At 42.8% G+C, this 26,446-nt stretch overlaps 1 protein-coding gene across 1 annotated transcript; it reads right to left on the bottom strand.

The window, feature by feature from the left end:
• Positions 1-613: 613 nt before the first annotated feature.
• WNT8B (Wnt family member 8B) lies at positions 614-24,911 on the bottom strand. Its single transcript, XM_037159495.2, has 6 exons — positions 24,844-24,911; positions 4,152-4,185; positions 3,254-3,392; positions 2,306-2,431; positions 1,363-1,505; positions 614-1,159 (listed from the first exon to the last, which is right to left on the bottom strand). The coding sequence occupies exons 1-6, from the start codon at positions 24,909-24,911 to the stop codon at positions 614-616; spliced, it is 1,056 nt and encodes a 351-aa protein (XP_037015390.2).
• Between the last annotated feature and the right edge of the window lie 1,535 nt (positions 24,912-26,446).

Below are 26,446 nucleotides of genomic sequence, written 5' to 3'. Positions count from 1 at the left end.
CCCAAAAACATGCTTTTCCTTGGGTCTGTTTTCTCAGTTTCTCTTTGGGGAAAGGGGGTAAGGGAGAAGGGGAGAGAAAGCATTAGAGGTTCCCTGGGAGTCTGTGCCTATAGGAGGGAATCAGAAGCACAGGAGTGGCTCTGCAGAAGGAAGATGCATCTGTGATAGAGACATGGCAGCAGAAAAGGGGGGCTGGGGAGGGGAGGGCGGTAAGAAAATGGGCAAAAGAGAAAAGCCAAGGCTTTACCCAGGGGTAAATTTGAGAAGGGGTCTTCCTGTTCCTAAGACTCCATAGGCTAGGTCCGGCGTTAGATAACTAGGAAGGGGTGGAGGAACGCCTATTCTCATCCTCGTCGGAAGAAGATCAACAGCTCAAAATCTCAGAGAGTTCTCACATGTTGAGTGTGGGCTGTGAGATGATTCAGACAGCTCCAGGAGAGTGCAGCAGAACTGGGGAAACAGGTTGGAAAGTGACAAGCTCGGAAGATTGCATCCTCTCTCTCAGGATCCCTGGGCTTGTGAGTGCAGGATCCGCGTTCCCTAGGTTCCTCTATTACTGGGGTCTCTAAAGGAAGCCAAGGACAAAGGGGAAAGGAATGGGGAGAGGAGGCCCTTAGGGTTTTCTCGAGGATTTGTGCGCCGCGCCCCCACGTGGCCGCTCTGCGCGGCTACAGAAGTACTTGGTGACTCGCCGGCGGCACTGCTCGCATCGGACAGCGCAGCACCAATGGAACTTGCAGTTGCAGCTAGACACTGTCTCCGCGCGGCGCTCCTCCACCGCTAGCCCGCAATCTCCGCAGAGCCGGCGGCAGCTACGACGCTCCCAGCGGCCCAGGGCCCGCCCGCGCCGTAGGCACTCTCGGCCTTCCGTGCCCAGCAGGCCTAGAGTTTTGTTCTCCAGGCAGTAATCTGGGGAGTCCTCCAAATGCACTAGCTCCCGCGTGGAGATGGAGCGAAAGGTGTCGGCGATGGCTCCACGGCCGGCCGCGCTGTTGCCAGCACCTTGCAGCAGGTCCACCTTGAGAGCTGCATGGTACTTCTCCTTCAGGTGCGCGCCCACCTCGCGGAACTCAGGCAGCTGCAGCCAGCAAGTCTGCGTAGTGCAGCTGCCAGACACGCCGTGGCACTTACAAGTGCGTTTCATGGTGCCTTTCACCGCCTAAGGAGAGAGAAGTGAGCGAACCAGGGGTTGAGCGCGTGGGCGTCTCTTCTGCCTCTGGAGGGTCGCAAGGTGTCTAGCTAGTCTACATCGCTTTAGTACATCGTTTTTCCAAACTTTTAAATGAAGTGCAGAGTTGTCCTCACCTAGGGGTGGTAATACATGGAGCGAGCTGCCTGACCCCAAAGGACTGTAGGACTCACCTTGCGGCCGGCCTCATTATTGTGCAGGTTCATGGCTGCCCGGGCATCCTGTCCCGTCTCCAGGGCATCCACGAACTGTTTGGATATTGCCTCTCCAAAGCCCACGTTGTCACTACAGCCTCCCCACAGCCAGCCTTGACCCCCTGGAAAAGTGCAGGTGAAGGAAAGGTCGTTGAGCAGGCAGTGCAGAACCTCCTAGGCATTTGTTTCTAATTGGGTTTGGGGGCTCTGAGACGGGGAAAGATTAAAGTTAAGTGAGTGCCCTGTCTCCAGATTAGTTTCAGCCTAGATTTGTATTTGCCACTTTTACGCGCCCATGTCCGACCAATCCCTTGCTCAGGCCTTCATGACGTAATTAGTTGCCGAGTGGATTCTTTACGAGGTGCAGGTGCGCTCCTCTATGCAAGGAGTTTCTGGTCTTTGGGTAGATGGAGTGTGTGCTGCCCAAAAGTCCTGTCCCTGCGCTGTCCCGCCAGCGACGGACTTCCGGAAGGGACAGAATGGCCCGGAAAAAGGTGAGGAAAGCGCGAGCATTGAGAGGGAGAGAGAAGAGCAATTGAAATAATACGGAAAAACTAAGTTGGAAGTTGAGTCGGAGGGCTCGTAGGGTTAGTTAGGACAATGGAGGTGAAGAGTGGAAAGGTGACAGAGGCAGGCAACATGTAAGGACGTCCCCCACATGTTCTGCAGAGCAACTGGATTGAATCCGCAGGGAATGTTTTTCCTTTAAAGTAAGAAAAACACTCAGTAGGAGGAGGAGGATCCGCGCTACATTTAACCTGGTTTCACAAGGTAGGGTTCAGCTCCAGTGAGTTTGCCCTGATTTCCCTCAACTTTAGAAGAATGCAACTCTTCTCCCCACCCAGCTACCCGCCAAGTTTTTCATTGTTTAAGTGAACTTTACTGGCCTGCCCTACCCACCCTCAGTATCACCATCACTCACCCAGCTGCCCGTTGCGGGAGTCATCACAGCCACAGTTGTCAAAGTCCCCGAGGCTGCAGTTTCTGGTCAGAGTGTACATGACCCCAGCAGAACTGATGGCGTGTACAAATGCTGTCTCCCGATTCGCTGGTGGGAACCAAAAATTGGGGGAGTTAGAGGGAGGAGTTGCGACCCAAGGAAATACCAGTCATGCTGCCTCCCTTTAATACAACCATTATCCTCTCCTTTCCCAGCCCCGTCCTGTATTTCCCCACCTTTATAATGGACCTTACTGTCTTCCAGGGTCTCAGCCCTTCTTTTCTCCCCTCCTATCTTTTCAAGTCATACACTTTATGATTAGGTGGCTCGATTTTCACTGATGTACATGGTTGTAAAGGATTTACGTGGGAAAGAGCCTGAGGTAGAAATGGGGGAGGAGATTAATCTAAAGGCCAGATTATCAAGAACCTGTCTTCCTAAGAGGCATGTGCCAGCTAGTTCTGAAAAGAACCTCTGACTGCCAGCTCTTTTATTACTGTCATGGCCGCTCTATCTTCTCCATGGGAACCTGGTCTCCAAACCTGTTCCCACTTGCCTCATACCTCTCTGCTGAGCCTGCTGAAGGAAGGGGCTAAGAGGAGCGAGGAATTATGACCTCTACCTACCTCCTGATGTTATTTATATTGTGAGAAAGCCTTTATCCAGCTGGGAGGCCAAAGATGATACAGGACTGGGGGTGAGGGAGGGTCCATTTGTTGGGCAGTGAGGGTGTTGGGGAAGAAAGAAAAAAGCTCTCTAGGTAGGAAGAGGAGCTGGAGGTGGGACAGGAGATCCCCGTGAGGGAGATGGCCTGAGAGTAAAGACCATGTGAGGAATTAGAGTGCAGAGCAGCGAGGGGCCGTCCCTGGAGAGAGGGGCTCTAACCTGTGGCCAGGGGGTCCGGGGAGCTATGGTCGAGGCTTTCCTTACCACTGCGAAGGCCGCCGTGGCTGGACAGCTGCAGGGCTCTCTCAGGGCAGTTCCAGCGGTCCCAGGCAAACTGGTATTTGCACTCTTCAATACCGCTCTGAGCACCAGCCGCCACGCTGCTGGAGTAGATCAGGTAAGCCTGCAAGGACCCAGGGGTCAGGACTCAGACTCACGGCAGCTGGGCTGGGGAGACAGCTGCCCTAAAGTGGCTAAGTCCCTCTTTTCCTGCCCCCCAAAATAATGACAGCGTAAGCACTTTAAACATGTTGTCTCATTTAACATCACAAATAATCTTGTGGAACAGAAACCATTTTATAGATTAGGGATCTGAGGCTCAGAGAGGTGAAGTAAAGCAATTGGCCCAAGGTCTTCACAGACAGAAAACAGTAGAAGTAGGAATGAAATTCAGTTTTGTCAGACACTAGACCTGACTTTATTCACTTGACTGTTCTGCCTCTCCAAAGTGATCCCAAATTATGTAATTCATGATTTTTCAGGTGTTTTCATCCCATTATGATCTCAGAAAATAACATTTTGGAACTGGAAATGTCCTTAGAGATAATGCAGTATAATGCCGGCATTGTAAAAGTAGGAAACTGCATCCCGTCACTGCGCTGAGAAGGTTTCGTGGCCACAGCCTGACACTGAAAGGCTGTCGGCTTTTCTGGCTCCAGAAATTTTAGCAATAAATTCACAATCAATACTCCTGAGTTCTTGTCCTAGCTCTGACACTAATCTGCTGTGTGGTTTGGGGTGTGTCACTAACTCCCTCTATGCACAGTTTTTCTGTCTGTAGTAGCTATAATAAAAGATGTGGATATAATGAAAAGAAATTGGCATGTAATCAAGATGCTAAGATTAGTGAAGTCCAAACAAATCAGAGGAAGTTTTTTCTTACCTTTGGACCAGTCATCAGGAAATTATTCACTGACCTGGAAGAGAGAAAAACCACAGACCATAATGGAGACACACCAGCTCATTTCTGCTGCCAGGAATTGTAAGGATCACTTTGAAAGATAGAATTTATAGTAAGAAAGGAAAAACGTGTTTGCCAAGGAAAAATTATGCAACTTACTTGATTAAAAAAAAGAATATGTACAAAAGGAATTAGTATTAGGCTTCCTTTGGATTTTTAAAATTTCAAATACCAAAACTGTTGGGAGTAGCATTTGGTCATTGTCTTACTACACTTAGGAAGAGTCAGCATTAACCCACCACCGTGCACCAGATGCTTTGCTCTCTGTATTTTACGTGTTGATCTTGTTAAATCCTTCCTATTAAGGGCATCACTATCCCTATTCTTCAAACAGGGAATCTGAGGCTCAAAAAGTATGTAAGGTCACCCAGTTAATAAGTGATTGAACAGAATTTGAATCCAGGTCTGTCTGACTCCACTGGGCTTTGAGAAGGGTAGTTCTCTAATCAGAAAGCCATCAACAGTAGACTCTCTTTCTAGGGGTTGAGTCATAATTAAATTCCAAAAACAAATAATCTGACTCTAAAAAATAGTTTGGCTGCTCCTTTCAAGACTTAAAATGGACTTGTCCTGTGACTTAGCTGTTCCACACTTGGGCAGTTATCCTTGAAAAATGAAAACTTATTTTCACTCAGGATCCACACCACAGCATACTACCCAGCAATGAAAAGAAATGGACACACGATACACACAACAACTTGAATGAACCGCAAAGAAATTATACTGGGTGGTCACAGTCAGTCTTGAAAGGATATACACTGCATGATTTCACTTATGTAACAATCGTGAAGTACATAATTATGGAGCTGGAGAACAGATTCATAGTTTCCAAGGGTTAGGCATAAGGGAAGGGTGTGGCTATAAAGGGATAATACCACAGAGTCTCTCGATGACAGTTAAGTGTCTTAACTGTGGTGTGGTCACTCGAAGCTTTCCATGTGGCAAAACTGCACTGAGCTATGCACACACACACATAGCTATGAGTGTTTGTAAAACTGGTGATCTGAATAAACTTTATAAATATTATTCTATCATTGGTTAACGCTGTGGGGAGCTTTCTGTGGGACTTCCCTGCGCATGCCTTTGCAAGCGTCTGCCAGTCTATAATTATATAAAAATAAATTCAATGCATACATGCACCATCTAGAATGCTGGAGATTTGGCAAATGGACTTCAGGATAGGCATTGAATATTAATCCAAATACTGATGTATTACCAGTTGTTATCTTTCTTTTCCCACTGTCATGGAAGAAAGTAACATGGGAATCATTAAGTATTGTTCCATGAAACCTAGTGTACCCTGGGATTGTAAGGCCAGCAAGATGCTGGCAATCGTCAGAAAGCAGCCTGGAGACTGAGAAAGCTCAGGTTCTGGTCAGAGGTCTAAAGAGTTGGCTGACTCTCTTCATACAAAACACACAGCACCTAAAATGTGGTTGGGTTTTGAAAGACAGTATTATAAACTGGGAGGCTGCCATGTGAGAGAAGATGGAAAAGATTTGGAAGGAAATAGAGTTTTAGAAAATCATAAAAGACTACATGGTCTAGCAAAACTAAAGCCCACTTTTTAAAGCTTGGCAGGGAAAATTAAGTTGACTGAAGAGTACTACTCTCTTGGGGGTGGTAGTACCAGCAAAGAACAATAATACTTTCAAAACAATTTAAATGAATTCAGTTGCTAAAGCCATTATGGGTTTGCAGATAAATTTCTGATCCTGGAAGACTAGCATCAGAGGAGTCATCCAGGCCCTTTGCCTCATAGAAGGGTGCCTGACTTGCTCTGGCTTAGGAGGCATTCTTTTATTTTATTTATTTTTAGAGAGAGAGAAAGGGAAGGAGAGAGGGTGAGAAACGTCAATGTGTGGTTGCCTCTCACATAGCCCGTACTGGGGACACAACTTGGCTCACAACCCAGGCATGTCCCTTGACTGGGACTTGAACTAGCGACCCTTTGGTTTGCAGGCTGGTGCTCAATCCACTGAACCACACAAGACAGGTCAGGAGGGCATTCTTCATGTTAGTAATAACTTTCAAAGACCCTTGGATGTTACCAGGCAAGACAGAGGCTAGTTCCCATTCCCCAGGACAGACGGTATCAGGAAAGAAAGCAAAACAAAAAGCCAAAAATCAAGTGGCAGACAAAGGAGACAACTTTGCCACGAGCCTGGATGAAGTGACTCCCTGTGAGAGGATGCTAGGTTGGAATCACAGGGAGTGTTGGGCAGGATGCTAGAGCATTCTTCTTTCCTCAAAGGCCCTACAATATGTGAAGGTTTGTATGACATGCCTGTCTAGTTCAATGGATTAACCAGTCAGATTTAATTGAGCACCTGCCATAAGATACTGCTTTAGCTTTATTTGGACAGCATTCTTGCAAACTGACTTGTGTTGGTAACCCCTGAGTTATTTACAGACATATTTGAACCATTGTATAGTCAGCCTGCAGCTAAATCAACCTTCTGAAAGCCTAATGCTGTTATCATCCTCATGAAAAATCTTCGTTCTCCAATTCTTGCACTCAAAGCACTGCGTAATCTGAACATACATACCTCTCCAGCCTCATTTTTTAATGAAATATCCCTACTTGTTCAATCCTCTAGTCAACCTGGACCCATTGCTATTCCTGGACACCCATACACTTATGCCTCTATGCCTTTGATGGGTGTGCTGTCCTCTTACATGTTGCCTACTCTTAGTACTTGGTGCTAGAACAACTAGATATCCACATGCAAAAACTGGACCCATGCCTCACACCATGTACAAAAACTGAGTCAAAAATAGATCATAGACCTAAATGTAGGAGCTGAAACTATACAACTCTTAGAAGAAAATACAGGTATTGAGATTTCATGATCTGGGGTCAGGCGATGTTTTTTTTTAAATATTTTATTTATTTATCTTTAGAGAGGAAGGGAAGAAGAGAAGGAGAGAAATATCAATGTGTGGTTGCCTCTCATGAGTCCCCTGCTGGGAACTGGCCTGCAACCTAGGCATGTGCCCTGACTGGGAATCGAACCGCGATCGTGTGGTTCGCAGGCCCGCGCTCAATCCACTGAGCTACACCAGCCAGGGCAGGCGATGTTTTTTGTAAATATGATGCCAAAACCACAGGTGACCAAAGAAAACAATGATAAACAGGACTTCATCAAAATTAAAAACTTTTGTGCTTCCAAAGGCACCAAAAGAGAAAGTAAAAAAGACAACCCACGGAATGGGAGACAATATTGCAAGGCATATATCTAGTGAGACACTGACTTTCAGAATATACAAAGAGCACTTACAGCTCAAATAAAAAACAGCCAAAGAATATGAATAGACATTTCTTCAAAGAAGATAAACAACTGGCCAATAAGTGCATGATATGATGCTAAAAATCATTAGTCATCAGGGAAGTCCAACAAGAATTCACACCCACTAAGCTAAAACAAAACATTATAATAGTTGTTGGGGAAAATCAGAACCTTCCGACATTGCTGGTGGGATTGTGAAATGGTGCAGCTACTTTGAAGAATAGTCTGGCCGTTCCTCAAAAGGTTAAGCATGGAGTTACCAAGTATATACTGATGAGAATTAAAAACACATGTCCAATAAAAACTTGTACATGAATATTCATAGCAACACTATTCATAATAGCTCCAAATAAAAATGACTAAAGTGTCTATCAACTGATGAAAAGATGAATACAATGTATTATATCTATGCAACAGAATATTATTTGGCCACAAAAAAGAATGAAGTACCAATACATGCTACAACATAGATGAACTTTGAAAATATCATTCTCTCCCTGGCTGGTGTGGGTCAGTTGATTGAGGGCTGGCCTGTGAACCAAAGAACTGCCAGTTCAATTCCCAGTCAGGGCACATGCCTGGGTTGCAGGCCAGGTCCCCATTTGGGGGGAAGGGCGCACACAAGAGGTAACCACACATTGATGTTTCTCTCCCTCCCTTTTTCTAAAAATAAATAAATACAATATTTTTAAAAAAGAAAGTATCATTCTCAATGAAAGAAACCAGACAAAAAAGCCATAAGTTGTATAATTCTATTTACTAAAAAAATGTCCAGAACAGGCAATTCTGTACAAACTGGAAGTAGATCAGCAATGCCAGGGACTGAAGGGAGGGGCATGAGAGACCCCATGCCCCATCCTAATGGGCCTGGGGTCTCTCTTTAGGGGGATGAAAATGGTCTAAAATTGACAGTGGGGAGAGTTGCATAAGTTTGTGCATATATTAAACCACATTGGTTTGTACTTTCAGAGGTGAATTTGGTAGTGTATTAATTATATCTCAATAGAGCTACTGTGTTAAAACCCTACATGTTCTTAAGTAAGTAGTTCAAAAACTATAGTCGGCTTTTCCTGAAGCTTCATAGCAACTTTTTCCTGCCTCATATTAAGGTTTCCCTTTATTCCCTTATACTTGACTGTGAGTAGGGGCTGCCTTAATTATCTTTGTGCCCCTTCCAGCTCCTACTATAGTACCTGGACATGGAACTTTCCTGTGCGTTTCTTTGTAACCTTATGCAAATTTATAACTATATAAAAGTTAAAAGTAACATATATAATCTGGAGTGCTGGAGATTTGGCAAATGGATAGCAGTATGGGCATTTGAAAATTAATCCAAAAGGATTATTGTATAGAGTGCATGAGAATCCTCTGAGGAGTTTATTCAACATGAAGATTCCTAGGCCTCAGCTCCAGAAACTCTTATTGGTGGACATTCTTTCCTTTCATATCTGGATGGAGCATACTCTGGTTTTGGTGGGTCTCAATGCTCTCACTGGTCACTGCCTCTCGAGGCTGGGTTTCTGTGCTGAGCACTAGAATCATGGGTCTGTTTCCTACCCTGCAGTTTTCCCTGGTAGTGTGGAATGTTCTCCTGGCAATCACAGGTACCAGTTTATGCCCACATTCCCCACACCAGGATAAAATATTTTTAAATATAGTTTATTGATTATGCTATTACAGTTGTCCCATTTGCCCCCTTCACTCCCCTCCACCCTGAACACCCCCTCCCAGCCACATTCCCCCACTTTAGTTCATGTCCAGGTGTCACAAGTTCTTTAGCTTCTACATTTCCCATACTATTCTTACCCTCCCCCTGTCTATTTTCTACTGACCATCTATGCTACTTACTCTCTGTACATTCTCCCCCCTTCTCCTCCTCCCACTCCCCTGTTGCTATCCCTCCATGTGATCTCCATTTCTGTGGTTCTGTTCCTGTTCTAGTTGTTTGCTTAGTTTGTTTTTCTTTTTGTTTGAGGTGTGGTTGTTAATAATTGTGAGTTTGCAGTCATTTTACTGTATATGTTTTTTATCTTTTTCTTAGATAAGTCCCTTTAACATTTCATATAATAAGGGCTTTAACATTTCATATATTAAAGGGACTTCTTATTCTTGAAGTCATTTAACTTGACCTTATCTGGGAAGCACTTTATCTGCCCTTCCATTCTAAATGAAAGTTTTGCTGGACACAGCAATCTTGGATGTAGGTCCTTGCCTTTCATGACTTGGAATACTTCTTTCCAGCCCCTTCTTGCCTGTAAGGTTTCTTTTGAGAAATCAGCTGATAGTCTTACGGGAACTCCTTTTTAGGTAACTGTCTCCTTATTTCTTGCTGCTTCTAGGATTCTCTCCTTCATTTTAATCTTGAGTAATGTAATTATGATGTGTCTTGGTGTGTTCCTCCTTTGGGCCCAACTTCTTTGGGACTCTCTGAGCTTCCTTTGCCAGATTGGGGAAGTTCTTCTTCATTATTTGTTCAGATAACTTTTCCACTTCTTGTTCTTCCTCTTCTTTTTCTGGTACCTTTATAACTCAGATGCTGGAACATTTAAAGATGTCCTGGAGGTTCCTAAGCCTCTCCTCAATTAAAAAAAATTTTTTTAACTTAAGCTCATTTATTTATTTTTTAAATTTATTTATTTTTTATTGATTATGCCATTACAGTTGTTCTATTCCCCCCTTCATTCCCCTCCACCCTACCCCCCATCCCCACCATTACCCTCCCTTTAGTTTATGACCATGTGTCTCAAGTTCTTTAGATTCTATATTTCCCCTACTATTCTTGCCCCCCCATCTATTTTCTATCTACTGTCTATGCTACTTATTTTCTGTACCTTCTCCCCCCTTATCCTCCTCCCACTCCCCTGTTGCTAACCGTCCTTGAGATCTTCATTTCTATGTTTCCACTCCTGATCTAGCTGTCCTTTTAGTTTGCTTTTGTTTTAGGTGTGGTTGTTAATAACTGTGAGTTTGCTGTCCTTTCACTGTTCATGTTTTTTTTAACTTCTTTTTCTTAGATAAGTCCCTTTAACATTTCATATAATAAGGGCTTGGTGATGATGAACTCCTTGAATTTGATTTTATCTGATTCTTGTTTCTTCATTTTTTTCTGTTTGGTTGTTTCTTTCTTCCTTGTGGTCCACTCCATTGATTTGAGTCCCATTTTCCTTCCCAACATTATTGGTTCCATGTACATTTTCCTTTATTTCACTTAGCATAGCCTTCATTTTTTCATCTAATTTGCGACGAAAATCAACCAATTCTGTGAGCATCTTGATCACCGGTGTTTTGAACTGTGCATCTTATAGGTTGGCTATCTCTTCATTGCTTAGTTGTATTATTTCTGGAGCTTTGATCTGTTCTTTCATTTGGGCCATTTTTTTTTGTCTTGATGCACCTGTTACATATGAGGGGTGGAGCCTCAGGTGTTCACCAGGGTTAGGTAACCCAGTCCCTGGGTTGTGATGCTGTATGTGGGGGAGGGGTCCGAGAGGGGATAATGGTGCTTGCTCTGCTCTCTGCCAGATTTTAGTCACTCCTGCCACTTCCCCCAGGCAAACTGGGCCCTTCTGGTGCTGATTTCCATGTGGGTGGGCTTGTGTATGTTCTAGAACCCTGTGTGTCTCTCCAACAAACTCTCCTGTGAGGCTGGGAGTCTCTCCCGGAACCTCAACCCCCACAGGTGTTTTTAGTCGGTGTTTTGAGGCTCTGTACCCCTTGCTGGGTACCCTGGGTTGCAGCGAGGTCTGTCTCACTCCCCAGTTTTGCCTGGTTTATCTGCACACAAATGTGGGACCACCAGGTCTGCCAGACACCTTGTACGCCAAGCCCTTCCACAATCTGCCGCCTCGCTGGGTTCACCTGCTGCCGCTTTGCTGGGAGTCCTCTCCATCCAACCACCCCACTTACCCCTCCTACCACCCCACCCTACCAGTCTAAATAAATGTGTCTATTTTAACTCCTTGGTTGTCAGACCTCCATACAATTCAACTTTCTGTCAGTACTGGTTGTTTTCTTATTTCTAAATTTTTGTTGTCCTTATTTTGGTTGTGCAAGGAGGCACAGTGTGTCTACCTATACCTCTATCTTGGCCGGAAATCCAGAATAAAATATTTTTGAGGGGCTGGAATATGCACCCATAAGGATTGTGAGTCTTTGTCTAGGGTCTATCAATCTTCTAGGAAATATGCTACCTCCCACCACTCACAGAAGGCTTTAATGCCATTGCTGTTATTTTACATTCTTGGACCACCTCCACACTCTTGTCATTGGTCATGAAGTCTTTAATTCATTTTTTGGTCTATACTTTTTCCTACAAGTTATCAATGCCATCTCATCATTTTCCCAAGTTAATTTTCCAATAATAAGAATTTGCAAGACCTATCATATCTCTCTCTTTCATTCTGAACTCTCATAGTAATGTTTCCTGTGAGTAGCTTCTCCTTTCACTCCCACCTAGACTGGGCAGACAAGTCCTTTTTGTCCTTGTCTTCACTACTCTCTGCCACAGCTCCTCCCTGAATATCAACAACGTTTTTCCTTTCATTGTGTGTCTAGATCCTTGCTAGTCTCTTCATTACTAAATATCTTTTCAACTAAACAACAGATCCGCATGCATTGATAGTTTTGAGGCACAGCCCTGTGCACCATCCATCATTTTCCCTTTGCATCTGCTCTGAGGATCTTCTAACCTTGCAACAACACAGCTTCTATGAAATAGCCATAATCTAACCGCTGTGCAAAGTTTTCTGATCTAGGGCACTGTAGCCTCTCAAACACCTGCAGCTTTCAACATTTCGCAGCTTCTCACATAGGCTATACCATCTCCTGAATATTGCCTGTTCTATAATCAGTCTGGTCACTGTTTTGTTTTGTTTTTTTTTCAGGGATCTGGGGCAGGAGGGGAAGGGCTTTGCATCAACCCACATACAAATGCCACCATTACTTCTCTTTTAGCTTTTAGAAAATCTTCAAGGTTTTTTTATTTGTCTTTTTTGACTTAACATTTATTATCTATATATCCATTCACTCTGATTTTCAATGCTTCTCTTTATATGATACCATTTGAAGACACTTTGAATCATTTATTACTATTTTACCACCTTCAGAAGTTCACAGAAAATTACTAATTCCCATTCTCTGTCAGTAATGTCTAATGGTGGACGAGAAGCTTAAACCACTATCCAATGTTTCAACCATTTCTCCCTGTTTGGGGGCAGTTCACCAAAGCAGCACAGCCTGTGAGGTGGTCTGTAGCAATCATATTGTATGGTCAACAGCTTAGCTGCCATGGTGAGAACACACACCTAATTCTGTAGAGCCGGTGATACAGATGGGTCAGGAGTGCCAAGCACCATGCTATCTCCAGACTTCCTTCTCCCGTTGCATGACCAGAACCTTGTTCCTGGACCACGTCTGTGTGCCACACTCCCTCTGCCCTCAGAATGGGCATTTGTTCCCAGGAGCGCACTAAGTATCATGCAGCAAGCTTCTTGCAGGCCAGCTGCCCTAGTTTGCCTAGTGTGCCTGGATACATTTGAATCCCAGTGTTTGATGTGGCTGAAACTTGTTAAGATACCCCTTTTCCCTCCCCCATGCATATATTTTTTTAAAAAGCAAAGTTCTGCATATGGATGTCCAGAATTTGGTATTTTCCTCTCACTGCCCAAGACTTCCATGTCAAAGCCTTCTGACCCCTCCCTTTGTTCTCCCCCTCTCCACTGTCCTTACAAGTCTTTGAATAACAAACAGGTTTGGTTTCTCTGTAGCCTTTAATCATTTCTTCAGGTCCCTAAAAAGTCTCTGGGTCATGAAGCTGTAGTTGGCCTCCTTCAGGAAAGACCATGTAATTGTTAAAATGTGGGGTGATGGCCCAGGGGAAAGTAAAAGTAGTTCATGGCTGTAGATACACATCTCCCTCTGGAGATCTGGCACAGAGAGAGTACAGGGGGAAAGGATAAAACATTAAGGGGAGGGATCACAGATACAGGACCTTCCTGGAACTGTAGCAAGAAGGTGTCCCAGGGAAGCAACTTTTTCTTAGAATGAATGCCTGGCAGCCAACTCTTCACTTCATGGAACTCACAAGATACCTTGGGCCCAGACAGCCCAAACACAGCTCTTTCCAAATCAGTTTGCTTGTGATTTTCTCTTATCTGCTACAACATATGACCCACGGAACACATACGCACCAATATTTACACACACAACTGCAGAAAAGGCAGGTCTCACTGATCACTTTGTTTACTACCCTCTCTGACAATACCCAAGTATATTTAAGTTAGGTATAATTCACTGTACAATTAGAAGAGTTAAGCTTAAAAATGCAAATGTTTTTCAAGGGTGAACAGATCATTCTTATCTGTTGTAAAGCATAAATAACTGAAGTCAAACTCTTTCCTGTTTAGCTAGGGAGAGGATTAGTAAGTAGAAATCACAAGATATCTGAAGTCTTGTAGGGAAGAAAAGTATTCAAAATTTGAAAGACAAATTTCTTCCTACTTAAATAATTTTTAAGAGGGCCCTGACTGGTGTGGCTCACTGGATTGAGTGCCAGCCTGCAAACCAAAGGGTCACCTGTTCGATTCCCAGTCTAGGGCACACTCCTGGGTTGTGGGCCAGGCCCCCAGTAGAGAGCGTGTGAGAGGCAACCACACATTGATGTTTCTCTCCCTCTCTTTCTCCCTCCTTTCCCCTCTCTAAAAAAATAAATAAATAAAATCTTTCAAAAAAATTGCCCTGGCTGGTGTAGGTCAGTGGATTGAGCAGCAGCCTGCAAACCAAAGGGTCACCAGTTGGATTCTAGTCAGAGCACATGCCTGGGATCCAGGCCAGGTCCCCAGTGTGAGCCACGTGAGTGGCAACCACACATTGATGTTTCTCTTCCTCTCTCTCTCCCTCCCTTTCCCTCTCTCTAAAAATGAATAAATAAAGTCTTTTTAAAAAGTGTCAAGAGGGAACAAAGGTGATTATCACAGGGGAGATCTACTTCGGTATAGCAATGGAACAGAAACCAGATTATGGTGTGTGAACAGTTACAAAATGAAAGCAGCTAGTGTAGACTCAGTGAAGGAGAATGGGTGGCATTGAAAAGAAAGAGAGAAATGCATTGAAGATTGGGGCCAAGTGAAAATTTTCTCAAGAAGAATATAAAAGAAAAAATTAAGGAATGTACAGGTTCTGGCCATCTTCCCATAGCTATTTCACTGATTTAAAGTCCACCTGTTTCTTCAAAGGGAATTCAGCCTTATAAATAATTCTTATAATTTTTAATAAATATAAATTTTCTATATTATAAGGCAATTCCCTAAAGTATATTTGTAAAACTCTTTTTTTAATTTTTTTTATTTTATTGATTATGCCATTACAGTTGTTCTATTCCCCCCTTCATTCCCCTCCACCCTGCACCTCCCACCCCCATCATTCCCCCCCCTTTAGTTTATGACCATGTGTTTCAAGTTCTTTAGATTCTATATTTCCCATACTATTCTTGCCTCCATGAGATCTTCATTTCTATGGTTCCACTCCTGATCTAGCTGTCCTTTTAGTTTGCTTTTGTTTTAGGTGTGGTCGTTAATAACTGTGAGTTTGCTCACAGTTCATCTTTTCACTGTTCATCTTTTTTATCTTCTTTTTCTTAGGTAAGTCCCTTTAACATTTCATATAATAAGGGCTTGGTGATGATGAACTCTTTGAATTTGATCTTATCTGGGAAGCACTTTATCTGTCCTTCCATTCTAAATGAAAGTTTTGCTGGATAGAGTAATCTTGGTTGTAGGTCTTTGGATTTCATGACTTGGAATACCTCTTTCCAGCCCCTTCTTGCCTGTAAGGTCTCTCTTGAGAAATCAGCTGACAGTCTGATGGGAACTCCTTTGTAGGTGACTGTCCCCTTATCTCTTGCTGCTTCTAGGATTCTCTCCATTTTAATCTTGGCTAATATAGTGATGATGTGCCTTGGTGTGTTCCTTCTTGGGTCCAACTTTTTTGGGACTCTCTGAGCTTCCTGGATTTCCTGGAAGTCTATTTCCTTTACCAGATTGGGGAAATTCTCCTTTATTATTTGTTCAAATAAGTTTTCCTCTGGTGGCTGTTCCTTTCCCCCTTCTGGTACCCCTATAATTTGGATGTTGGAGCATTTAAAGATGTCCTGGAGGTTCCTAAGTCTCTCCTCATTTTTCTGAATTCTTGTTTCTTCATATTTTCCTGTTTGACCATTATTTTCTTCCTTCTGGTTCACTCCCTTGATTCGAGTCCCAGTTTCCTTTTCATCACTATTGGTTTCCTGTGCAATTCCCTTCATTTTGATTAGTTTAGCCTTCATATGTTCCTCTAATTTGTGACTAAAATCAACCAGTTCTGTGAGCATCCTGATCACCAGTGTTTTGAACTGTGCATCTGAAAGTTTTGCTATTTCTTCGTCGCTTAGAGTTATTGGCTCTGGGGCTTTGAGATCTTCTTGAGCTATTTTTGGTCTGTTTGCGCCCGTAAGTATGAGGAGCAGAACCTTAGGTGTTCACCAGGGTGGGCAGCCCAGGTCGCTGGGTTGTGACGCTGTATGTGGGGGTGGGGTCAGAGCAGAGAAATGGCGGCACCCTCTGCTGCCTCTCACTGCTGGGGCCTGCTGGGTCCCGTCTCACTGCCCACTCCCTCACTGGTCTATCTGTGCCTGAATGTGCAGTCCACAGTCAACCCACCGCCCTGCACCTTCGCTGGGTACGCTGGTCACTTACTGGGTCGCTCACTGGGTCCACCTGTTGCAACCCCACGCCTGGGATATGCGCGCCTGAGTTGGTCTGACCGAGTTTTCCTGTGCAACCCTGCTCCGCCAGCTGCTGGCTTCACCCCTCTTACTGGCCAGGCTGAAGAATTTGTTGTTATCAGACTTCCGAAAAGTTCAATTTTCTGTGTTCTGGCTGTGTTTTCTGTTGCTAATATTTTGTTGTCTCTAAACTTGGTTGTGTGAGAAAGCACGGTGTTTCCACCTATGCCTCCATCTTGGCAGAAGTCCTATTTTTAAAACTCTTATAAGCCATTTTGGTAGCAGTCTTTATATTAAAATTTATATTAAACTTCCAATCAAGATGGCCACATAGGCTTGCCTCTTCACACAGCCATATAAAAATTACAACTAAAATATGGAACAACCATCACCTAGAACAGTCAGAAATATAATTAAATGGAAGTATGACAACTAAAGAATTAAAGAAACCACATTCATGCAGACTGGTAGGAGGAGCACAGATATGGAATAGGCTGGTCCCACAGCCATGTATGGTGGATAAAAATGCAGGAGAGATATTTCAGGAGTGAGGGGTCCCAGCTCCACGTCAAGCCTACCAGCTCAGGGTTCCAGTGCCAGGAAGATAAGTCCCCATAACTTCTGGCTGCAAAAACCAGCAAGAATTGAATTAGCGGAAGAAACTTATGAAGCCCCGAGCAGTTCTCCTTAAAGAACACACACAAGGACTTACTCATACTCACTCCCTGAGCTCCAGCACTGGGGTAGCAGCTTGAGAGGCACCAGTGGCATACAGGGAGGAACTGAAGTGTCTGGCATCAAGGTAGGAGCTGAGGGAGAGCTTTCTCCCAGACAGAAAAGTGGACAGAGGCCATTGTCCCTTTCCTGAGCTCTCCCCCATAAGATCCACAAAGCAGCAAGTGGGCACCATATCTGAGACTCCATCAACCTGGCTAACACTTATTGCTGCCTCCTGGAGATCTCCTGAGACTCTGTCCCACCCAACTTAAACGCCCATCCAAATTGTTAACTATGTCTTCTCCATATGAATGACTGGTCTTGGCTTCTGCTTCACAACTTCCTAAACCCTATCAAATAAGCAATGGCTGGCCTCAGTAAACCCCCTAGGCTAAGTGACCCAGGTCTGGCACTAGCAGCAGCCAGCCTGGATTCACAGCTTGGCTTCACCTGGGAATCTCCAAACTCAGCACAAGTAGCAGCCATCTCAGACTATTTTATAGCTCATGCAGAGTGGCCCCAGGTGAACACAGGTGGGGGATGACCTTGACCTGCACCACCCAGGAAAGTCCAGAGCCTACACACCCAGTGGACAGCTACAGACCATGTCAAAGCACCACCACCCTGCCCCTGCACAGCCGATCCTCCACAAAGGGCAGAGCTTGGTGGTCAATGGCCACAGCCAGTCCTTGCAGCTGACTGGCTCGGGTGATTTCAAAGAAACTTGCAGGCAGAGGCGAATGAAGCGGTAGAGCTTTTTGGAAGGGCAGATCCCAGAAAGAAAAAGATCTTCCATTGTCTTGCCAATAGCAATCGAGGCTCAACTAAAGAAGAGGGCGTACTCAGCCCACATGAGGGGTGCAACTTAAGTACCTAGCTTGGGTGATAGGGGAGGCTATGCCACTGGACCCTACAGGATATGTACTGCATTAGGCCATGCTACCAAAACAGGATGTCACAGCATCTCTACCTAAGACATAGAAACAAATGCGGGAAACCTGCCAAAATGAGAAAACGAAGAAACATAGCCCAAATGAAAGAACAAATCAAAACTCCAGAGAAAGAACTAACAAAATGCAGATAAACAATCTATCAGATGCAGAGTTCAAAACACTGATTATAAGGATGAACTTAGTGAGAACCTCAACAGCATGAAAAAGATCCAGTCAGAAATGGCACACACTAATTGAAATAAAGAAGAGTTTACAGGGAAATAACAGTGGAATGGATGAAGTTGAGAATCAAATCAATGATTTGGAAGAAAAAAATGACCAATCAGAAGAGCAAGAAGAAAAAAAAACCCAAAATGAGGATAAGGTAAGCAGCCTCTGGGATAACTTCAAGCATTCCAACATTTGCATCATAGGGGTGCCAGAAGGAAAGAGGAAGAACAATAAATTGGAAATCTATTTGTAAAAATAATGAAAGAAAACTTCCCTAATTTTGTAAAGGAAATAGATATATAAGCCTGGAAAGCACAGAGAGTCCCAAACAAGAATCATGCAAGGAGACCCACTTTAAGATACATCATAATTAAAATGCCAAAGGTTAAAGATAAAAAGAGAATCTTAGAAGCAGCAAGAGAAAAACAGTTACCTACAAAGGAGTTCCCATGAGACTCTCAGCTGATTTTTCAAAAGAAACTTTGCAGGCTAGAAGGGATTGGCAAGAAATATTCAAAGTCATGAAAAGCAGGGACCTACAGCCAAGATTGCTCTACCCAGCAAAGCTATCATTTAGAATTGAAGGGCAGATAAAGAGCTTCCCAGACAAGAAAAAACTAAAGGAGTTTATTATCACCAAACAATTATTATATGAAATATTAAAGGAACTTACTTAAGATAAAGAAGAAGATAAAAACTATGAACAGTAAAATGGCAATAAATAAGTATATATCAACCTTGAATCTAAAAAACAAACTAAGGAAACAAGAACAGAGGCAGAGTCATGGATATGGAGAGTGTTTTGACCGTTGCCAGATAGGAGGGGGATGTGGGGGAATGGGCAAGGAGGTGAGGGGATTAAGAAGTACAAAAAGGTAGTTACAGAATAGCCATGGGGATGTAGAGTACAGTTTACAAATGAAGTAGCCAAAGAACCTATACATGACCCATGGACATGAACAATGGTGTGGGGATTGCCTGAGGGAATTGGGGTGCTGGGTGGAGGAGGGCAAAGGAAGAAAAATTGAAATAGCACAATCAATAAAATATAATTAAAAAATTTTATGTTAAAACCCCACATTATCTCAAATCTAGCCCTTGACAAATAATTACTGGCAAAGACCATGTAACAGCCTTCAGGACAACTGTGTATCGTAGATATCTACAAAACAATCTCAGGCTGATTCTTTCCCAGGCACATCACAAATTTTCAAGGGATAATCTTTTCCTCTGAAAGTGAAATGTTTAAAGAGAGATATTGTCCTTTCTTGTCCTCATTTCCTTCTTTCTTTATGTATTGTAGCAAACTGCTGAGAAATACTGAGCTACAAAAAGACAAAACAAAACAAAAACACTTCAGCACTTAGCATTTAAATGAGGACTCTAACTGGGAATGAGCTGTACTCATTCTCTGTTCTGTGGTGTCTAAGTAAAAGCTGCTTAGGAACAGCTCCAGACACTGTTCCCAGAAAGCCTGAGGTTGCAGGAACCCCATCCAGGATTGTAATGGAAGCAGAGCATTTTGGTTTGTTTTCTGATCTTGTTATCTTGTCCCTGTGGTACAGAATTTAGAAAATCTTCACATTCTTAACTGCACTGATGGATGCAATACCAGTTTATGTCAGGATCAAGAGGGTAGGTGTACATTGTGACTCTATGGACTGCCCTATAAAACAACTAGGCAAACAGTTCAAGGTAGGAAAGTTGGCAGGCTTTGGTACTTTGGTACCTGTTTTCACTATGTAATGGAACTGAATCTAATGGACGGTAAAAATGTCCTCTTCTCAATCTGATCCAACTATCAATTTCTGATGCCTTTACTAACTAACCACAGCTCAAACAGAAATAAACTCAAATATGTATTTGAATGAATTCTCTTTGCTAATTTGTGTTCTTGATTTCTCATCCCACGGCAGGGGGGTCATACCTGTATGCTATCCCCCAAGACTCACTCTAATTACTGGTCCTAGGTCTCTCGGACAAGGGATAGGGCATTCCTTTCCTTATGTCTCTTTCTCCTATTTTGAACCATGGCTGTATGTGGAAGATTTAGATGGAGAGAATACATGTAGTTGGAAATGCTACAGAAAGTATACATGAAGCAAAATTAGGCAAGGGATAACTGTTGAGACAGAGTTATGGGGGTTAATTTTATATGCTGTTCTCTTTATATTTGTAAAAAAAGAAAATAAATTTTCTGTAATATAAAATTAAACAACAGGATACTCCTGAAGCAATAATCTATGCAATATGGGGCTCCACCAGACACCTTGGATTAAAATGAAGAAATACCAGACAGGATAATATGGCCAGTATAGGTTTGCTATTTATTATCCTGGATTTTGGTATGGAATAGAACCTTCAAAGACTGATATAGTGAACTTGAAGAGCCTGAGTAAAGGAAAAGAATTGAAATTTATGGTAGCAAAAGAGAATTACAGGGGGGAGGTTGTTAAAAAGATTTATTAAAAATACAATTGTCCATATCTAGTTGCATATATGGGAGAGTTACAGAATTACAGCTTTGAGTGAAGGGGAAATTCTTCCTTATGCAAGATGGTTTCAGCTTGGCCTGGAAAACACAAGAATTTCATCTATGTAGCTGCACAGAAACACTGAACTATTGGCCGACTTACAGGGTCTACTGAGACTACTGGAACATAGCCTCAGTCTGTGCTGGTCCTGGAGCAAGCTGACATTGGCAAAACAACCTGTGAAGGAAAGTGAACTTGGACTGACTGGATAGTAGTGAGTCTAAATGATTCCCTTTTGGTCTGATTTCTCTTGTCCTGGAGAAAACTCTGACCTAAGAAGTATATAGGGAGAATATATAATCGATAACAAGGGCCTATGATAAAGACCGAGAAAAACAGACCATAAAAACTTGGCTTATAGTGAGACTAGAGAGTGTGTCCAGAGTGGAGGATAGTTTCTTTCAAGAGGCTCTCAGAGTGTAGGTGTATTTCAAACATGAATCGAGCTCAGAGTTTCCCCCAACTGCTAACCCAGCCTGATCTCTTACCTAGGAAAAAACATCTGCCTTCTGAAAAACATCCTAAGTAAAATTGTATTGACCGCTTTTTCTAAGTCCTCTGAGTTCTCTTCTATGTGTAATAGAAATGGAAAGAGTAAATGGAGCCCAGAAAATAAAAAAGGGTTTTATTAACAGTTCCAAGAGAGACTAGCATTGCCCAATATAGGGCAGCGCTACACCAGCCATCCCAGCTGGGTAGAAGGGAAGGAGTAAATGCCTTCCATGGAAGAGAGGGTTTGGATAGCAACTCCTTTTCTTCTGGTCCTCTTTTTTTTTTTTTTAAATTACCCCATTTACCTTTGTATAATATCACAAAAAGGAGACCCTTCTTTGTGTCATGTTACCCCCCCACACACACACACAGATGCTCTGCAGGGCCTCCCCCTCATCACTTACACAAACTGGTTTCCTAAGAAAAGCCGAAACGAAGTGTCTCCTCTCATAGCAGGAGAAACAGGAGCTCTGAAAGGAAGAACTTAGGTCTCAAGTTGTTGCGGAAACCAGCGAAAAAACTAGGAACCGAGAGTGGCAACACGTCTCAAGCCCCCAGAACTTTCTACATGGCAGCTACTAACCTAATCCTGCTCAGTTACTCCACGAGTCCCCACTTTTGTTTTTATGGACTAAGAGCTTTTCTTTATTGATCAGGGAAGCTATTAGGTATGTGAATCTTTTATTGGCATATTACTTTCCAGATTCCAAAGCAATTTCTCCCTCCTGAATTAATTTCCCTAACTTCAGAGATTCTCTGGCTCTGTGAGGATGAGAATTCCCTTCCCGTGTGACAAGCTTAGTGGATCCCCACTTGACTGCCCTTGTTATTTTTATACCTGTTAGTGGGGCAAACTTAACAAAAATGTAATAGGACCACAAATCATTATGAATTCAATTATTTTTCAATTAGTATGTATTTTACTGGTCATAATATGATCAGTAAAAAATTGTATGTGCAACAATTTTTTCAAATGTTGAAAAAATTGTTGCACATACATGCAGAAAATAATTTTAACTATTGATGATGCTTGGTGAGAACACGGGTTCAAAGTTGCCCCCCTGCCCCCACCCCCACGAGAACTGCAGCCTTTGCTAACCACGGGTTTTGCCTGTCCTCATGGGGTGAAATTTCAACAGCCATAGCGGGTTACTCTACAAACGCAAGTGTAGGAACCAAGGGATGATGTATTATTTCAAAAGCTGCTTTAAAACACAAAGACTCCAAATAAATTCTTGCTCTACTGCAGAAAAGAAACTGACCCTGTTTAAATCCTTCGGAGAAGACTAAGGGTAGTGATCCCTGTTAAAGGATGCAAGCAGAGCCTGTGCTAGCCTCTGTGTCCCAGCTCATCTTTCTGATTTGGGGATTGAGCTGAGGTGAGAAAGAGAGAGAGAGAGAGCAAGAAGGGAAGAGAGAGTGATGGATAGAACTGGTCAAGGCCTGGTATTATTATGAGACATCATTTAGAGTCAAATGAAGGGAACAATGAAAGAAAAACATGTTCTAGGTCCATTCATTCCATACGGGAGGTGGAAAGTCAAATTGCTTCATCTCTGGTCACTATTATAACCATTGCCATTTGCTTGTCTGCATCCATGCTTTCCCATACTCTTTTTTTTGGGGGGAGGCGGGGAGCAGCCATTAAGCATTAAGACAAACAAAAGATTTTTCTCAAGTTACTAAAGGATAATTCTTTCAAAAAGCTCCCGAACTGTGGAGAATGCTTTTTTCCCAATTATTTTGCACTGAGATTCCTCGTAAAACCGTGTATTGCTGGTGCATGTCATTTTCACCCTCTCCTTTTCAAGCCCAGGAATTTCTGTTGATGGACTCTTTTAGACAGTAATTTCAGGCAGCCTACAATTGAACAGCCAAGCAGAAATTGTGGTTCTCTATTTGTTAAATGCTTTTGAGGTCCTCACATAAAAGGCTGATAATGAAGCACCAAGAGACACATCTGAAAGGCTGCCGTTGGTCAAATTTCTCTGCGTGGCACAAAGGGAAAGATGACCTTATGCAAAACCCTGATAGTTTCATTATAAGAATAATCACAATTTAATGTTAAATTCAAAAATCACATTTCAGATGCTACCAAAACCAGATTCTTGGCCAAGTATAAATATTTCATTCAAATTGGGGCTTATGAGGGAAATGCAATTAAAATTTAATCGCGTTATGCAGATTTGTACATTTTCTTCTCAAAGTCAGGCAAAGCGAGAAGGGGTTCTTAAACCCTGCTTTTAAATTAGAACTTTCTTTCACATCTCTTTTTTCTTCTTTCTTTTTGAATCCAGACACTTGAATTTGGACAGACAAGCAACCCAGCCACCTTTCAGCATGGCTGTGTCAGTATCGGAATGAAATGAACATGACCTCCTCCAGCAGGGAAGGAACACACAGTAAAGGTATTTTTTTACAGAACAATTCTTCACCCTGCCCTGGTGACTGGGGGAAGGAATCTCGTGTTTCCCTTTTGCTGATACTGAATCAGCTGAAGAATACCATGAACGTCAGTAGAAATGCTCTGAAATAGTCGCTTCTCCCTTTTGTCTTTTTGTTCTCGTGACGGGGAAAGAAGAGTGATTGTTTTGAACATGAAATATTTAATTAAAATACTAATTAAAAACTGACCAATTATTTGCCGGTTCAGTTTATAATTAGATATGTTAATTATTGAATTAACTGGCAAATCATTGTATCAATTTGGCATACTTCTTATCAACTCCCTAATAAAGATGGCTATATTTATTTATAATAAGAATACGCTCTCAATTAGCACAGGAAGCTGATTTCAGCAAAGAAATTTCTATTCTTGCTTTGTCAACAGTTTTTGTAACACTTGGATTCATATCCTGGTTAAATAGATGGTCAAAATGGAACTGATGAAGAGAGAGACTGAGCTTACATCTTAATTGAGGGGAAACTTCAAACACCCTAGCAACATGCATTTTCTACATCTTATATCTGTATATTATTGCTACTTGCTTATGAACTTTTCCACATATAGAGACTTTATGTGGCTTCTAAGAGCTAAGTGCAGGTGATCATATCATCCATCATTTGTGCAGGGGGTTGTAGTTTACAAAGCACTTTCACACACATCACCTAATTTTCTGAGCAACTAGAAATATTTGTAAATTAAGTAAATGAAATGAATTTGTAGAAATGTTTAGGTTTCTAAAATATCCCATTTCCAACATGTGTTTTAACCCAGTACCAACTCAGGAGCTTGAGGTAATTTTTAATGTCTAGCAATATGAGCTGTTACTTAGAATATCCTGAAACATTACAGTCAGACAAGGCAAAATAAGACCCCACTGAATTTTTGTCTTCACCTCAAAGATCAGATTCAACACACGTAGAACTTTCTCTGAGCCACCTTCCTCTTCTTCCTGAGGCTGAAATCAGTATTTGGTTAAAAGGGCTACTGTCTTTCCCCCAAAACCACTTAGAATATTTGTGATATAGCACAAATATTCTTTTATTGGCAGGGGTCTACAGACTTACTGAAATCAGTGATAGATTTGGAAGAGCCCTACTGCCTTAAACAATTTTCCTAGCAGAGACCCCAAAGCACCCTACATTCCCAGAAGTGAAAATGACCTCTCTCCCATATAATCCATGCACATACCTAATTCTAAGCTCCAGGTTACTTACCAGGTATGGATGAGTTGGAGGACACAGGTGAGAAGAAAAATGCACACAGAAAGCCTCATAAGCAACATAATCCTCTGGAGTAACAGAGATAGAAAAATTCTAAAACCTTGAGAGACAGAGACGTGAGATGGTAGTGGGATGGAATTCTCCTCAGACCCCAACTTCCTTGGTGTGTAAGCGATCCCAAACAGAGTTAAGGGGAGGTGAAATGGAGCTGCCAAACTTCCAAAGAAGAGATTATCTACTTAATTAAAGTTTTTTTCCCCTCTAAGTCCTTCAGCCAATCAGAACTCAAGTGCCAGAGAAAGATTGAGTCGATCAAAAGAACACTCCAGGATCCTCCCAGACAAATGCAGAAGAAGGGGACGAGGAAAAGGGGACAAAGAGAGGAACACGGAGAAAGAGGACAAAGAAAGAGAGGTGGGGGGAGGAAAAGAGACATAGCAAATCCCCTCCACATAATCACTGCGTGGAGTCTCTCTCCTCCCTCTTGCCGATGCCCTCCCACCCCACCACTGCCTCCCCCACCATGCACACTCACACACAGATGAGGACTCAGGGAGAAGAGCCTGGTCCCCAAGGGGATTTACAGGGACTGTGCTTTCCCCGTTGTCCTTTGTAGGGCTCTGAGACTTAATTTGCATTTAGGATAGTGCTCTTCAGAGAAAAGTATACCATGTGCTATGTATGGGAACCTCAGCTCTCTGATTTGACAATGTGGGAATGGGACCCAACAGCCTCTGGTATTCTTCCTCTAAGTTAGAAAGAAGCTTAGGAAACTTGCAGGAGCCCGATGGTTCCTTCCTTTCAACTTTACCATTAGACTCTTACTTGCTGAACACTTATTGCATCCTCAACCCTGCCCTAGGCATTGTGGACATTTTTTAAACCCCAAACAGGATTTCTGCCCTAAAGACATTTACAACCTACTGAGGTGATAATATAAGATGCAATTTCATAAGATATTAAATTGCTACAAACTGACTCTAAATCATACAAGCTGAGTTAGGCAAAGTTTTCTGAAGACAGGATATGAACTTCAAAGAAGAGATGAGATTTTAATAGGCAGTCAAATTCCTATTCTCTTAGCCTTGGGTGGTAAAGCCAGTTGGGCACCCAAGCCTCCTGCTCACACACCTCTCTCCCTTCTGTTCCAGTAGAGAGAGGTGGGGTTACCTCAGTCACAGTACAGGGGTCCTCAGAGGGCCCCCAACTTACTTCCATGTGGCCATATCATCTGCTATAGCATCCACATTATCTTTTCTCAGGGCTCCCAGAGACAATGATCTGTCTCTCTATTCTTCATTTCATCCTTATTTCTCTTGCTTCGGAACCCCCTCGGGCAAGATCTACACTGGTAAACTGAACTGGAGAATACAAAATTATTACATTAATTCATTATCTAGATTATTCAAGCCAGATGATTTAGGGGTCTTCACCTGAATATTTTGACCAGGTAACTTTGTTACCCACTTGAAATACTCTAGACCAGGACTTTATTTGGGATTCTTTACTGTAAAGATGAGCTTGGGCAGTTTTGATTCTCACACAAATAACTTTAGGTCCTTCTCTCTCTTTCCCCTCCCCAACTTAATCAATTATC

Source organism: Artibeus jamaicensis, unplaced genomic scaffold (assembly GCF_021234435.1).
Source record: "Artibeus jamaicensis isolate MK-2021 breed Jamaican fruit bat unplaced genomic scaffold, CSHL_Jam_final contig_490, whole genome shotgun sequence".
Classification (NCBI taxonomy): Eukaryota; Metazoa; Chordata; class Mammalia; order Chiroptera; family Phyllostomidae; genus Artibeus; species Artibeus jamaicensis.
The sequence above is the reverse complement of the archived record's forward strand: the minus strand, read 5'-3'. Positions and strand labels throughout refer to the sequence as shown.

Coding starts and splice junctions, on each gene's coding strand:
- WNT8B (XM_037159495.2), bottom strand. CDS start 24,911: ATGTTGCTTATGAGGCTTTCTGTGTGCATTTTTCTTCTCACCTGTGTC. Junction 3,393..4,151: donor TCCTGATGACTGGTCCAAAG/GTAAGAAAAAAC, acceptor GGGTCCTTGCAG/GCTTACCTGATCTACTCCAG. Junction 2,432..3,253: donor CCACGGCGGCCTTCGCAGTG/GTAAGGAAAGCC, acceptor GGTTCCCACCAG/CGAATCGGGAGACAGCATTT.